General features: G+C 42.4%; 1 protein-coding gene across 2 annotated transcripts in view; it reads right to left on the reverse strand.

Moving 5' to 3' along the window:
* Positions 1 to 10614, reverse strand: part of NRBF2 (nuclear receptor binding factor 2) — a 38439-nt gene extending 27825 nt beyond the window's left edge. For both annotated transcript variants that reach the window (XM_061181524.1, XM_061181517.1), the window contains exon 1: positions 10414 to 10614. In XM_061181524.1, coding sequence (XP_061037507.1) covers positions 10414 to 10498 — 85 coding nt within the window. In that variant the 5' untranslated portion in view covers positions 10499 to 10614. The remainder of the gene's footprint in view (positions 1 to 10413) is intronic.
* Between the last annotated feature and the right edge of the window lie 3708 nt (positions 10615 to 14322).

A 14322-nucleotide genomic window follows, 5' to 3' on the forward strand; every position in this document is an offset into this window, starting at 1 on the left:
AGTATGGAGGTTCCTTAAAAAACTAAAAATAGAACTACTATATGATCCAGCAATCCCACTACTGGGCATATACCCAGAGAAAACTATAATTCAAAAAGACACATGCACCCCAATGTTCACTGCAGCACTATTTACAATAGCCAGGTCATGGAAGCAACCTAAACGCCCATCGACAGACGAATGGATAAAGAAGTTGTGGTACATATATACAATGGAATATTACTCAGCCATAAAAAGGAAATTGAGTCATTTGTTGAGACGTGGATGGATCTAGAGACTGTCATACAGTGTGAAGTTAAGTCAGAAAGAGAAAAACAAATATCGTATACTAACGCATGTAGGTGGAACCCAGAAAAATAGTACAGATGAACTGGTTTGCAGGGCAGAAGTTGAGACACAGATGTAGAGAACGTATGGACACCAAGGGGGGAAAACTGCAGTGGGGTGGGGATGGTGGTGTGCTGAATTGGGCGATTGGGATTGACATGTATACACTGATGTGTATAAAACTGATGACTAATAAAAACCTGCAGTATAAAAAAACAAAACAACTAATACAAAACTTTCTTTGGGTTATTGGTATGGAAATATGTTAATATAAATGTTTCAGACATTACATGAAATTTCTAAAAATCTTATATGTTCTGGTATAATGTTATAAGTCATAATTCTAGTTATTACTTTAAAATGTATATCTCAGAAATAACTAAATTTCCTTGTCAATTGCATTATTATGAACTTTCATCAAATCTTTAACCATGGTCATTTTTAAGTCTTTTGTCATTTACAGACAGTTCTGGGTGTACTCTAATGCTTTTGCAAAAATGTTCCTATAAAAGGGTTTCATCTTCAAGGAATTCATGGAAAAGACTCTGACAAGTACAGGTTTCTGGTAACTGACTATACTGCTGAACTGAATGAATAAGCATTTTCAGAACTCTAATGGAAAACTGATGAATTCATAAAAGTGCTAACAAAAGATCAATATAAAAAAAAATTAATTACATGGGACTGAGTGAACTGATGAGGATGATTATAATTTTTGTGACTTTCTGTCTGAATAAAAAAAAAAAATCCACAAGGACTCAGAGGCAAAAAATATACAAATCAATTTTCATTGCAAAGTAAAGGAGCTTTTACAGTGGAGGATTACTGGACTGAATGTCAATATTATGACATAGTATGAGTGTGTTTCGTGTTTGGTAATTGCAATCACTGTTGCTTTTGTTGTGGTCATACATTTACAATGCTTGGTGTCAGTTTATTTATCTCTCGTAAAAATAAAATACAGTGTGTGTGTGTGAAAAAAAAACATTTAATGATCTTAATCTAGGAAATAGATTGATTCATTTCTCACCATGGGAATCCTAAGATATGAGCAATTATCCTGAGTAGTTAAAGTGGGGAAATTACTTCTGTAATGTTTGGCACTTCTGTAAAACATGCATGCACACACACTCACACACTTTTGCAACATGATTTCTCCATTCCAGTGAATAACATAGTGTAAACTTTTCTGAACTTTATTTTTTGTCACTCAAAGGGTGATTCAGTTGTGTCAGAACATTTGTAGACCAATATAGACGTTTTTTGTGTTTTCATTTTCTTCAGAAATATATCCAGAAGTGGAACTGCAGGATAGTACAGTTTTTTTTTTTTTGGCCGCACCATGTGGCATGCAGAACTTCCCGGACCAGGGATCGAACCTGCGCCCCCTGCAGTGGAAGCAGAGTCTTAACCCCTGGACCACCAGGGAAGTCCTGATATTTCTATTTTTAATTTTTCAAGGGCCCTCTATACTGTTTTCCACAGTGCTTGCACCAATGTACATTCCCACCAACAGCACACATGGGTTCCCTTTTCTCCACATCCTCCCAACACTTGTTACTTGTTATTTCCTATCTTTTTGATAACAGCCATTCTAACAGCTGAGAGATGATACCTCATTGTGGTTTTGATTTATTTGCATTTCCCTGATTAGTGATGTTGAGCGTCTTTTCAAGTACCTGTTGGCCATTTGTATGTCTTCTTTGGAAAAATGTCTGTTCAGATCCTCTGCCTGCTGTTTAATCAGATTTTTTGCTTTTTTTTTTGTTATTTAGTTGTGTGAGTTCTTTCTGTTGTTTTGGATACTAGTCTCTTATCAGCTACATGCTTTGCAAATATTTTCTCCCATTTGGTAGGTTGCCTTTTCATTTTGTTGATGATTTCCTCTATTGGGCCTAAGCTTTTTAGTTTGATGTAGCCCCAAAGGATTATACTGTCTCAATATCCTTTGTTGCTTCAGTTCTTATTTTCTTTGTTTTTCTATCAGCAATTGTGGTAGCAGCTTGATCTGTCTCCCAATGACCCCTGCCTCCTGGTATTCACAACCTTATGTAATCTCCCCTCCTCAAATGTGGGTTGGAACTAGTGACATGCATCTAAGGAACAGAATACCGCCAAGGTGATGGGGTGTCACTTCCATGCTGAGGTTACAAAAGATTGTCACTTCCACCTTGGTACATTCTCTCTCCCTTGCTTACTTTAATGAAGCCAACAGTCATGCTGTCAGCTGCCCCAAGGAAAGACTCACACAGAAGGGAATGAGGTGGCCTGCCAACAGCCAGCAAGGAACTGAAGTGCTCAATCCAAAACCGCTCAAGGAACGAAACCTTGCCATCACCCCTGTGAATGAGTTTGGAAGCAGCTCCTGCCCCAGTAGAGCCTTCAAATGGAACCACACCCCCAGCTGACCCTCAACTTGACTGTAGCCTTGTGAAAGACCCTGAAGCAAAGAACCCAGCTAAGTCATGCCTTTATTCCTAACACACAGAAACTGTGAGAAAACAAACGTGCACTGTTTTAAGCTGCTAAATTTTGGAATAATTTACCTCAATAGGTAACTAATATTTTAATAGTATGCCATCTGTCTTTTATTGTAAGCTGCCTCAAACTTTCCTTGGAAATAGATGTTTAAATATGGAAAGCAGTAAGTGACTGGCCAATCCTTACAGAGCTGTGATAACCTATCACTGAATATTAGCAGTATTAGCTTTTGTGATACCACAATCTCATATTAAAGCAGTTTCTGGCATTTAGGGTTTACAATAAACTGCCTTAATTGTGTTTTGAGAATTCTTTGGAAATTCTCATGGAAATTTGTACCTCTGATCCACGTAGGATGGAGTAGCTGGCCATGGTTTACCCTCCAACTGTAAACAACTACAAAGCTGGGCGAAATATATAAAAACAACAGTTTACAGACACAGAACAAAAAGTAACAGAAGGCTAAGTTTTAAGAAAAGGGAAATGCACAAAGTGAAACCTGCATTCACCCTGGCTTTCTTTCTGAGTGCATTTTCAAAAATGGAGTGCAAGAAAATAAAGCCCAAGCAGAAGGCAGTATCTCACTGGGCAAAGGAGATGGAGATTGGAACGAAAAAGACTAGATTTTAAGGAGTCCAGGGTTGGAGGGAAGTGCAGTGAAGATACTCTAAAAATATGCATCAAAAATCCTCTCAGGTCCTCACCTAACATATAAGCTGCACATGAACAGGGCGCAATTCCAGGAAGCCTAGCAGAACCTCTTAGCAAAGAATTCAGAAGCCACACAGTGTTGGGGAGACCGGTTGCAGTTTGGGCCTAGAGAGAGTATAACTTTGGTGAATACTTGGGGCTTTGAGTTGAGACCTCAAAGTCTAGCCCTAGGAGTAAGGACTACATTCTAGGCATTATGGGCAAAGCTGAAATAGACCCACCCTGATAAAGCCTAAAATCAAGCCTAGACTGGATCAAGGTGATCTGCTAGTATTTTAATTGCCAGCCAGAACAACATTTTTGGAGGAAGATAACAAATTCAGAATCTCTACAACACATCATCCACAATGTGTAATACACAATAAAGTTACTAGGCATGTCAAGCAGGAAAATGTCACTGATAACAAAGAGAAAAAGACAACAGAAACAGACCCAGAGATTATCCATGTATTGGAATAGCAAGGAACTCAAAATAACTATGCTTAAGATGGTAAAGAGAGAAAGAGACCACAACAGATGAAAAGAAAACTAGAGAATGGGATAAAAGTTCTGTAAGAATAGGGACTTTGTTTTATTCACTGTCAAATCCTTGATGTCCAGAACAGTACCTGATAGACAGTAACTGCTCACAATGTTGGGTGGATCAATGAACAGTTAGTTGGATAGAAGGATGGGAGAGGTTATGCTGAAGGTTGGTAACAAAACCAAAGATTCTTAAATGCCAAGAGAACATTACTGTATTTCACAGTAAATATCAGAATAAAACTCTGCATCAAAATCTAAGATAAAGGGACTTCCCTGGTGGCGCAGTGGTTAAGAATCCACCTGCCAATGCAGGGTACACGTGTTCAAGCCCGGGTCCGGGAAGATCCCACATGCCGCGGAGCAACTAAGCCCACGAGCCACAACTACTGAAGCCTGCACGCCTAGAGCCCGCGCTCCGCAACGAGAGAAGCCACCACAATGAGAAGCCTGCGTACCACAACAAAGAGTGGCCCCCACTCGCCGCAAGTAGAGGAAGACCCAACGCAGCCAAAAAAAAATAAATAAATTAAATTTAAAAAAAAATCTAAGATAAACAACTATACATATGTATATACATCTATACAGAGCTACAAAAAACTAGTTATTGGTACATTTACTTCATTCACTATTTCGTCCATCCAATCTTGAGGACATTTTAACCAGCAGTTTCCTACTCCCTGAGTAAAAATGAAAGCACAATACTACAAAATGTTCTAAAACCTTTATAAAAAGTACAAAATCTTCAGATTTAGTAATGTCTTACTCCATGTGCCCTGTACAAATTCCTCCCTTGCTGAATTCTCGTCAGAAACAGCCAACACTTTCCACATGCCCCACCCCTCTCTGTGAAATGCTCTTCTTCCTAGGCAATCAATAAGATTCCCATGGAAGTTGCCATATTTTTATATTACCTTGTCCCCTAGACACCTAAAGAACCGTTCCAACAGATTTTCAAACTCAGGACCAGAGGTTATGTCAAGAAGGCTTTAAGTGGTTATAACTAATGTGATACTCAGGAGTTAGCCAGGTGGAAAATGTAGATCTGGAGAGAGAAGGAGTAAAGCAATAAAGTTTGAAGAGGCAGAGTGGGAAAATCTGATTATCTTTGAGTCCCAGGTCCCACAAGTTCTTAGACCCACCTACACTGTAGTCCTGCCCTTCCTGCACCTTTCTTTTGATTCCAATAAATTATCCCTTTTGATTTAAGCTAATTTGAAGTGGGTTTCTATCACCTGCAACCAACAAAAATCCTAAGTACAGCTAGATTACCAAGCGACTTCCCTCACCAAGAACTACATGCTGAACTGCTTTAAAACTACAGGTTCAATATTGTCTTCTTTCCCAAAGGAAAAGAGTATTATGTTCTATAACTTTCTATTTATTTATTTCTGTGTCCTTGGGGAAAACTGTATGTAAAGATGAAAAGAAAAGGAACACCATACCAAACACAATAAGGTGACAGAGGAAAATCTAATGTACTCTTGAAACTTGTGGCAGTGCTTCAATGGAGAGCAAAGGAGAAAAGTCACTCACTCCCCATTTCCGAATCAATTGACTGTGAGTCTCTTAAAGGCAAGTAGTATCTCCTAACTGTAAGTACTCAATCAACTAAGTAATGTAATGCAACTGTATTTAGGATAACTGCTCAAGTATTAGAGAGATCCAGGAAAACCTTTTTGATTTTAAGTCAATTTCCGTAAGATTCCACTTTAGCTTTTTTTTTTTTTTTTTTAACAACTGCCACCATCTGCTGTGAAGACAAATTACAAGATGCAACCCAGTAATGAGTCCTGAAATCAATCTGTGGGTCACAACCAGCATTTAAAAAGCTCTAATAGTAAATATTAGAGTGCATCATATATAGCACTACACCCACCCGCCCACACACACACACACACACACACACACACACACACACGGCATCATATTGATGCTTCAGGTTTTTACTTTTTTGTCTTGTTTTCGGTGAAATTTATGAGTGTCCCTACATTTTGCACAATTCCAGGAGGTACATCCATAGTGTAGCAAGCTCTGCAGTAATATACACTTAGGTATGTGTGTACTAGTCATTATGTAAAAATTTCTCACTGTGGATCACAGTCAAAACAAATGGGAAAACATTGATCTAACGGAAAGATTAGATATTTTACTTAGAATCTTGCTTTCAAATCCAACTATCACCACTCACTCTGCAGTTCAAAGTTTTCATCCGTAAAATGGGGAAATATCTCATACAGCTACAAAGAAAACAAAACAAATAATACATGTAAGTGCCTGATGCCAACTCCAGCACTCTGTAATTATTGGATAAGTCTTAGTGCTCTACGGCCTTACCCCAGAGTGCTTCCATTAAGCCTAGCCTAGCCTAGCCTGTGACAAGATGAAATTTTCCTTGACATTTTTCAGGGCAACAAGATTTTATTTTTATTGCCAATATAACTAACATGGAAGAGTTACAAAGACCCCCCAATACGTACAAGGCCATTCTTTGGACTATATCTGATTCCTTTTCTTAGATGAGAAGAGTTGAGCACTCTGAATAGCAGCTCAGTTTCTCAACAAACATATATATTCTCAGCACTCTTAAAAGGGCCAAACACATAGAATACAATTGTGGTCACACAGTCACATGGACCCTGTCCTCAGAGTTTGCGGAGTAGGTAAGCAAAGCATGAGCAACACAGTCATGTGTAAATTAAAGTCTGACATCACTTCCCAAATAGGCTGCAAACAAAACAAAGAACTAGAAATTATCTCACACAAGTTTTGACATTTGCTACTAGCACTTGCATTGCCAAAATTAAATGTATGGAAAGAAAGGCCTAAATATATACTAAGTAATTTTATATGTTAGAATTTTTCCATATTAAAAATTGACAAAAAGAAAAAAAGCTGATGTAACAAAACTTATTCAGAGTCCACAGACTAGCTATTCCCCCCCCACCAATGTAAATACGATTTATCCTATTTTTCTTTTGACCAACTTCAAAAACCAGAATATCTGTACTATATATTAAAATGACTATTTCAAACTGGTCTCTTCCATATCTTAAAAATCACTGTGAGGCAATAAGCCTACAAGCCCTTACTGCAAACCTAACTTAGAGCACAGGTACTAAATACTGACACAGCATCTATAATTCAATATAAATAAGGACCACATTGAAATGAAATTTATAAGTCCATTAATACAGAAGCATTGCTAGAAAGAAGTCATGATATTAAAATAAGGTGTGGGGCTTCCCTGGTGGTGCAGTGGTTAAGAATCCACCAATGCAGGGGACACGGGTTCCAGCCCTGGTCAGCGAAGATCCCACATGCCACGGAGCAACTAAGCCCGTGCGCCACAACTACTGAGCCTGCGCTCTAGAGCCCACGAGCCCAAGTACTGAAGCCCGTGCTCCGCAACAAGAGAAGCCACCGCAAGGAGAAGCCCGGGCGCCGCAACGAAGAGTAGCCCCCACTTGCTGCAACTAGAGAAAGCCCGCGCACAGCAACGAAGACCCAACGCAGCCAAAAATAAATAAATAAATTTTAAAAATAATAATAAATAAATAAATAAAATAAGGTGTGGTCCATAATGTATTTGAGTCACTGATCTAATTACTAAATTTGTCTAGGCTTATTTACCTGTAAAACTGGGAAGCAATTCTTACTAAATTCCAAGGATGCTCTGAGGACACATGATTATAAATCTAGGTACTATAATAAGTCCTTATGCAATCAATTTGGACTACACTATGACGTCATTAGAAAAAGCTAGTATATGCTAATGGGATGTTCAAAAGCACTCAAAACCATAGCATTGAGAAGTACTTCTCATGTTGAGTCAACTGTATCCTGGATTGAACATCTGCTGACATAAAAGAATGTGAGAGTCTTCAAAAAAGTCAGTCTTCTAACGAAAACACTAATCTGAAAAGATGCATGCAACCCAATGTTCACAGCAGCATTATTTACAATTGCCAAGATATAGAAGCAACCTACGTGTCCATTAACAGATGAGTGGATAAAGACGTGGTGTGTGTGTATGTACATATAAATACATGTGCACACACACACAGCCCCACACACCGGAATACTACTCAGCCGTAAAAAAAGCATGAAATTTTGCCCTTTGCAACCACATGGATGGACTTGGAGGGTACGATACTAAGTGAAATAAGTCAGAAAAGACAAATACTGTACAACATCACTTATATGTGAAATCAAAAAAATAAAACTAGTGAATATAACAAAAAAACAGACTCACAGATATAGAGAACTAGTGGTTACCTGTGGGGAGAGGGAAGGGGGAAGGGCAAGATAGGAGTAGGGGACTGAGGGGGTACAAACTATGTACGAAATAAATAAGCTACAACGATATACAGGACAACAGAGGAGGGAAAAACCCCAGTCTTCTAAAACTGAGTGACAACAAATTCAGAGGCCTGTCACTGGTACTCAGCAGCACAGTTAAAACGATTCAAGTAAATGTTAATCTCTGTTCCACTGTTACCTTCCATCAAACAGCTAGGCTAGAACTCAGATCTTTCAAATCTCAAATGGTTTAAGAATTCAAGATGCCAAATTTCTGATACATAAATTTTATGGCTGGATTATGGAATTATGGTAGACTCCTTAACAAGACTATGCAAAATTCTCCTCTATAAAAAGATAATACCATTGCCACCATCTAACTAATTTTTCCTAAACTGGTCACTCTGCTGCTCCACCTACAACTGTCACCCAGTTCCAGTCTTTTCATAAGCTACCACACACTAGTGGGGCAGTTGGCTGGGGTTATGCTGCAGCAAGCAGCCAAATAAAGTGAAGTTAACTGGAGCTGAACCAATGGTCATTTTGCAAGGACACTTGAACTTGGAAGCATTTTGTAAAGTGCTGGTTATATTCTAATAATATTCCTGTGAAGTTTCAGTATTGAGCCATTCACTATACATCATTGCCAACTATATGTCACCTTAAAAACAAGAAAACTGCAAGACATTTCCCTGGCTTTAAAAAAAGAAAAAAATAACAAATCTAGTCCAATCCTTTTTAAGTGTAAACAATGGGGGCAGGGCATAACTTAATAAAACTGCAAGGTACTCATAGCAGCTAACCTGGCACCAGTCATCTGGGAACCACAGCTTTAGGTCCTAGAATCTTAAACTTTTTAAGCTCACCAAGTCCAAACCTTACTTTACAAGTGAGATTTTTAAATTAAGAGTTTTGGTCTGATTATTATAATAGCTTAACTCTTACACTTCACTATGTACCAGGTACTGTTCTAGGCCCTTTACACCTATTTACTCTTTCAATCCTCACAACAAACCACAAAGAGTGAGGTCAACTAATTTGCCCAAGTTCACACAGTTATTAAGTGACAAAGTCAGAATTCAAATCCAAGCAGTTTAGGTCCCGAATCTATACTCTTAAACCACCAGGCTCTACTGCTTCTCTACAGAATGGTTTAAATCCAGCCCCACACAAGGGTTCTCAGAGTTCCAACGTGAGAAACTAATAATTTTCCACACATCCTTTTTTTCCAATCCCATCATCGCAGTTGAACCGCAAAAAGTTCCTCTTGTCTGCCTGCAACTTTAAGTAATCTAACTTTTGTATCCAAAACAGACGCCTTCTCTGGGAAACCAAAAGATGCTGTGGCCAGGTGGAACGGAACTCGTGTTTCTCGTTGTTGTTTTAATCGCTACACGTGAGGTGCCTAAAAACATAATAAGTGAGCAGCAACGCTGTTTCTGAGAAAGGCAAACATCTACCATATTTTCATGATGCCTAATGAGCTGAAACTGAGCTAAAAACAGGGACGGCCCCTTCTTTTTTTCCCAGCTGTCTCTAATTTATTTGAGAAGGGGAAGTCTCAGTCTATGCATCTGAATACACGTGAGAAATGGGTGAAGGGAAACGGGGGTCAGATACGTTATGCTCCATCTCTCCACAGTGGGGAGGCTCAGACTTCAGACCCTGTGTTGGAAGTTAGAACCAGTATTACACACCATTTCTGCCCTGGCCGGCTTCAGTGCCTCTCCAGGCTGCAGAGAGGTGGTTACGTGGCGCTTGGAGGCATTTCCTCCGGCCTGGAGAGGTGGCAGCCCCCGCTGGTGGGAGCCCCTCGCCCAGAGCCCTGAGGCAGGTGGCGCCTGGAGGAGGCGGGAAATGGGAGGCGGGAGCTTCCCAGGGATCCCCGAGGGGCCGTCTGCGGTGGCTTGGCCGGAGCCGCTGTAGGGCCGCGCCTTGCCTGCGCCCCCAGCCTTCAGGACCACCCGCGCCAAACCCGCACCCCGGCCTCGAGGGTCAGCTGCACGCCGAGACCGGGCTTCTGAGGCAAAGGCGCCCGAGGGCGGACGCAACCCTCTGTGGGCCACTCACCAGGTTGAGGGGTCCTTCCATTACTTCCATAGACCCCGGGGTAAGCGGCGGCCTGAGGAAGGGGAGCGACGGAGCCCGGGCACATGGAGGGTAACAGCTGGAGAGCGCGACGCAGCGGCGGCGACTGTGGCCCCACTCCGCGCCCCCGGAGCCAGCGGCGGGCGCAGAGGGAGCAACAACCGCACCACTTCCTCCTCCGGCGCGGCGCCGCGGGCCCGCCCCCCGCGCCGCGGCCACGCACGCGTCACGACGTCACACGCGGCTGGTTCAAGGTGGGAGGGAGGACAGGGAGTGGGTGGGGCTCAGGGAAGGCGGGGCACGGACAAACGTACACTTTCTCGCGGTCCATCTTTCCTCTCGCGAGAAGCATGTCTTCAGCTTCCGCATACGTCACGTGAGGAGGTACAGCCTTGTTGCTGGAATTTAAGTGGCTGACTTCTGCTATTGGTCTCTCCCATTTCCTTCCAGCGTAACTCTTCCCAGATTCACTCTGCTTTGCCACATCCTCCCTTGCTTTCAATTCCCCACCTTTATTCTTGCACCTGATTTTTTTTCCAGAAATGAGATTTGAGTAATGCTAAACCATGCACTGGACTAGACCCTGCTGGAGGGAGACAAACAAATGATTCAGGGCTGCGCCCTCAAGTTGCTAACAAACTAATGAAGAAAATAATATGGGTCACAAATAACCATATGTAATCCTTGATTCATTTAACAATTATGTGCTAAACCACTATGGTGGGTTCTTTCTGTCAAGGAATTCACTGGTAAAAAATAATTGTGATTTATGCTGTAAAGGAAACATCTGTGATAGAGGCACCATGAATTGTGCAACTTGAAGGAAATAAATTCTTTCAAAAGCCTTGTGAGCTTGGGAATTCCCTGGCGGTGCAGTGGTTAAGACTCCACGCTTTCACTGCGGAGGGCCCAGGTTCCATCTCTGGTGGGGGAACTAAGATCCTGCAAGCCGTGGCCAGGAAAAAAAAAAAAGCCCTGTGAGCTTGGAAGAGGACCCCAAGCTTTAGGTGAGCACCCCCAAGCTTTAGGTGAGACCCCAGCCTTGGCCTACACCTTGATTGCAGCCTTGTGAGATCCTGAGCAGAGGACCCATCAAAGCCATTCCCAAATTCCTAACCCATGGAAATTGTGAGGTAATAAATGTGTGTTGCTTTTAGCCACTAAGTTTGTGACAATTTATTATATGGCAAAGAAAACTATTAAGACCCCTTCAAGGGGATGAAATCCAGAGGCAGAGCTTTCTTGATAAACTATAACCATGAGCAGTGAATCCATGTCACTGCAGTACTCCTACAGTGGCTGGCTGTGCAGTGGGCAGGTTTAATATTTCTAAGGGGAACTTCAGTGACAGCTGGACAAGGAAGGAGACTATGTGTTTGAGAGCAGCTTCATTCAGATCAGCAAAAGGCAAGACCTGATAGATGTATACAACCATGTCCAAATGGTGACATGGACATTGCATCTGCCAGCCGTATTCTCTGCCACTTGCTATCATGCTGTTGGCCTGACCAGCCACAGGCTATGAAGACTGTGCTGTTCGTGGCCAGATCATCAAAGGAAGAGGTTGCAGGCCTGCAAAGACTTCAGAGCTATCCAAGCTGCTTCTCTTGAAGTATGGGGAACAGCAGCTATGCCTGAAGCTTGCCAGTGGCCGTTTTTTTCTACCTGCAGGTTTGTATCTTTTCAGACACATGGAAGACTCCTTAGCCTATTAGGAAAAGCCCATTTATTTCCTGAGACTATCAATAAAGGGTTGTAGAAATCCCCAGGCGATCCGAGCTGGGGACACAGGTGGACATGCCTATTACTGAAGCAGAGATGAGAAAAGCTCAGCAGTACATCTCTGCTGCAACTCAGCAAGATGGGGCCAGTGGGTTTGGGGGAACATTTAAAAGCTGCAAAGCTTTCTTTGCTCTCTGTGGCTCACCTGGAAAGTGAATTTCATATAAAAGAACCCAATCCTCAATGGGCCACTGAAACAGGAAGGAAGGGGGCAGGGCACAACCTTTAAAAGAATGACATAGCCCGAGGACATGATGTAAACTGATTAGAAGCAAATAGGTCCAAGATGGCAGACTAGTCGACTTCCACTAGACCTTGAACCTCAGTATATGCTCATTGTAGCACGTCAGCAAGCTAAATGACACAGCCACAGGCGCCATGACAGTTCCAAGGCCAATCATAAAGGTCAAAAAGTGAGTGGTGGCCCAATTCCTGGCAATCCCCACCCCTTCCCCAAAATAGCTGGAATACTCCTCCCACTCATTAGCCTATGAAATTAGTCAGAAAAACTGACAACCCCATACCCTGGGGCCACTCTCATCTTCTGAGACGGCCCACAATCTGTCTGTGGAGTGTGTTTCTCTCTAAATAAATCCACTTCTCACCTATCACTTTGTCTCCCTCTGAATTCTTTCTGTGCTGAGACATAAAGAACCTGAGCTTCATTAAGTCCTGAGACCAGGTGTGATTTCAGTTAAAATATGGTGGGTTCAAGTCCCAATCTGGGTTTCGGCTGGGTTCGAGTCCCAGTGCGTGGGTTCAAGTCTCAATCTGAGTTGCACAGCTTCACCACCACTTAGGGACTTGCCACATTGGAGAGGTTAGTGTGCTTTTCCAGAGTATACCTCAAGGCCCGATTTCAGACATTCCTTAGATATTAGCTGCTCTAATTGAAACCAAGCAGGACCCTGTAGGGCTCCCAGGTACAAATCCTTTCCGTGTCCCCCATTTCTCTTTTTTTTTTTTTTTTTTGGCCATGCCATGTGGCATGCAGGATCTTATTTCCCCAGGGATTGAAACCATGCCCCCTGCAGCGGAAGCACTGAGTCCTAACCACTGGACCTCCAGGGAATTCCCCCCCAACCCCCATTTCTTGTTTGTAGGAAATAGGCGTCATTCAGCCTCCTTGACCTTTCCTGAGTTCCAAAGGGCAGGTTCAAACAGTTGCTAATCAGGGAAGAGAGGGAATACAGAAACAAGGGAGGGGCTGTCAAGAAACAATAGTGCAGCCTTGGGGCAGGGTCCTGGTTCCTCCTCAAGGAATATATAATATCTTTGAGCTCTTCTGCAGAACTAAGGCCCCCACCCAGGTGGAGAATGGCAACTTCAGGCTGAGAGCAAGATTCCTGGAGCATCACCCTGTTACCTCTCCACCAACCAATCAGAAGAAAGGCACACACCCTGCAGCCCTCACCCCAAATTTTACCTATAAAAACTTTTCCCCAAAAACTACCAGGGAGTTCAGGGTTTTTGAGTACAAGCCACCCATAATCCTTTTTTAAAATACATTTATTTTTTTATTTTTGGCTGTGTTGGGTCTTCGTTGCTGTGCACAGGCTTTCTCTAGTTGCGGCAAGCAGGGGTTACTCTTTGTTGCAGTGCACGGGCTTCTCATTGCAGTGGCTTCTCTTGTTGTGGAGCACGGGCTCTAGGCACATGGGCTTCAGGAGTTGTGGTGCATGGGCTCAGTAGTTGTGGCTTGCAGGCTCTAGAGCTCAGGCTCAGTAGTTGTGGCGCATGGGCTTAGTTGCTCCCGGACCAGGGCTCAAACCTGTGTCCCCTGCATTGGCAGGCGGATTCTTAACCACTGCACCACCAGGGAAGTCCCCCACCTGTTCTCCTTGCTTGGCCCTGCAATAAACCTTTCTCTACTCCAAACTGCAATGTTTATTTGGCCTCACTGTGCCTCAGGCACACAAACTTTGTTTAGTAGCATAATCTTATACGCATCTACAGCATCAGATTCTCCAATCTCTTCTTGAACACTTACTACCTCAAAGTGATCCGTTGTGATCCATTTTTTTTAAATTAGTTCTTTCTTTGTTTGAACTGTAATCTGTCTTCCCATTGAGACAGGAAGGGGGCAGGGCACAACCTTTAAAAGAATGA

The sequence above is a fragment of the Eubalaena glacialis genome, chromosome 1, assembly GCF_028564815.1.
Source record: "Eubalaena glacialis isolate mEubGla1 chromosome 1, mEubGla1.1.hap2.+ XY, whole genome shotgun sequence".
Lineage (NCBI taxonomy): Eukaryota > Metazoa > Chordata > Mammalia > Artiodactyla > Balaenidae > Eubalaena > Eubalaena glacialis.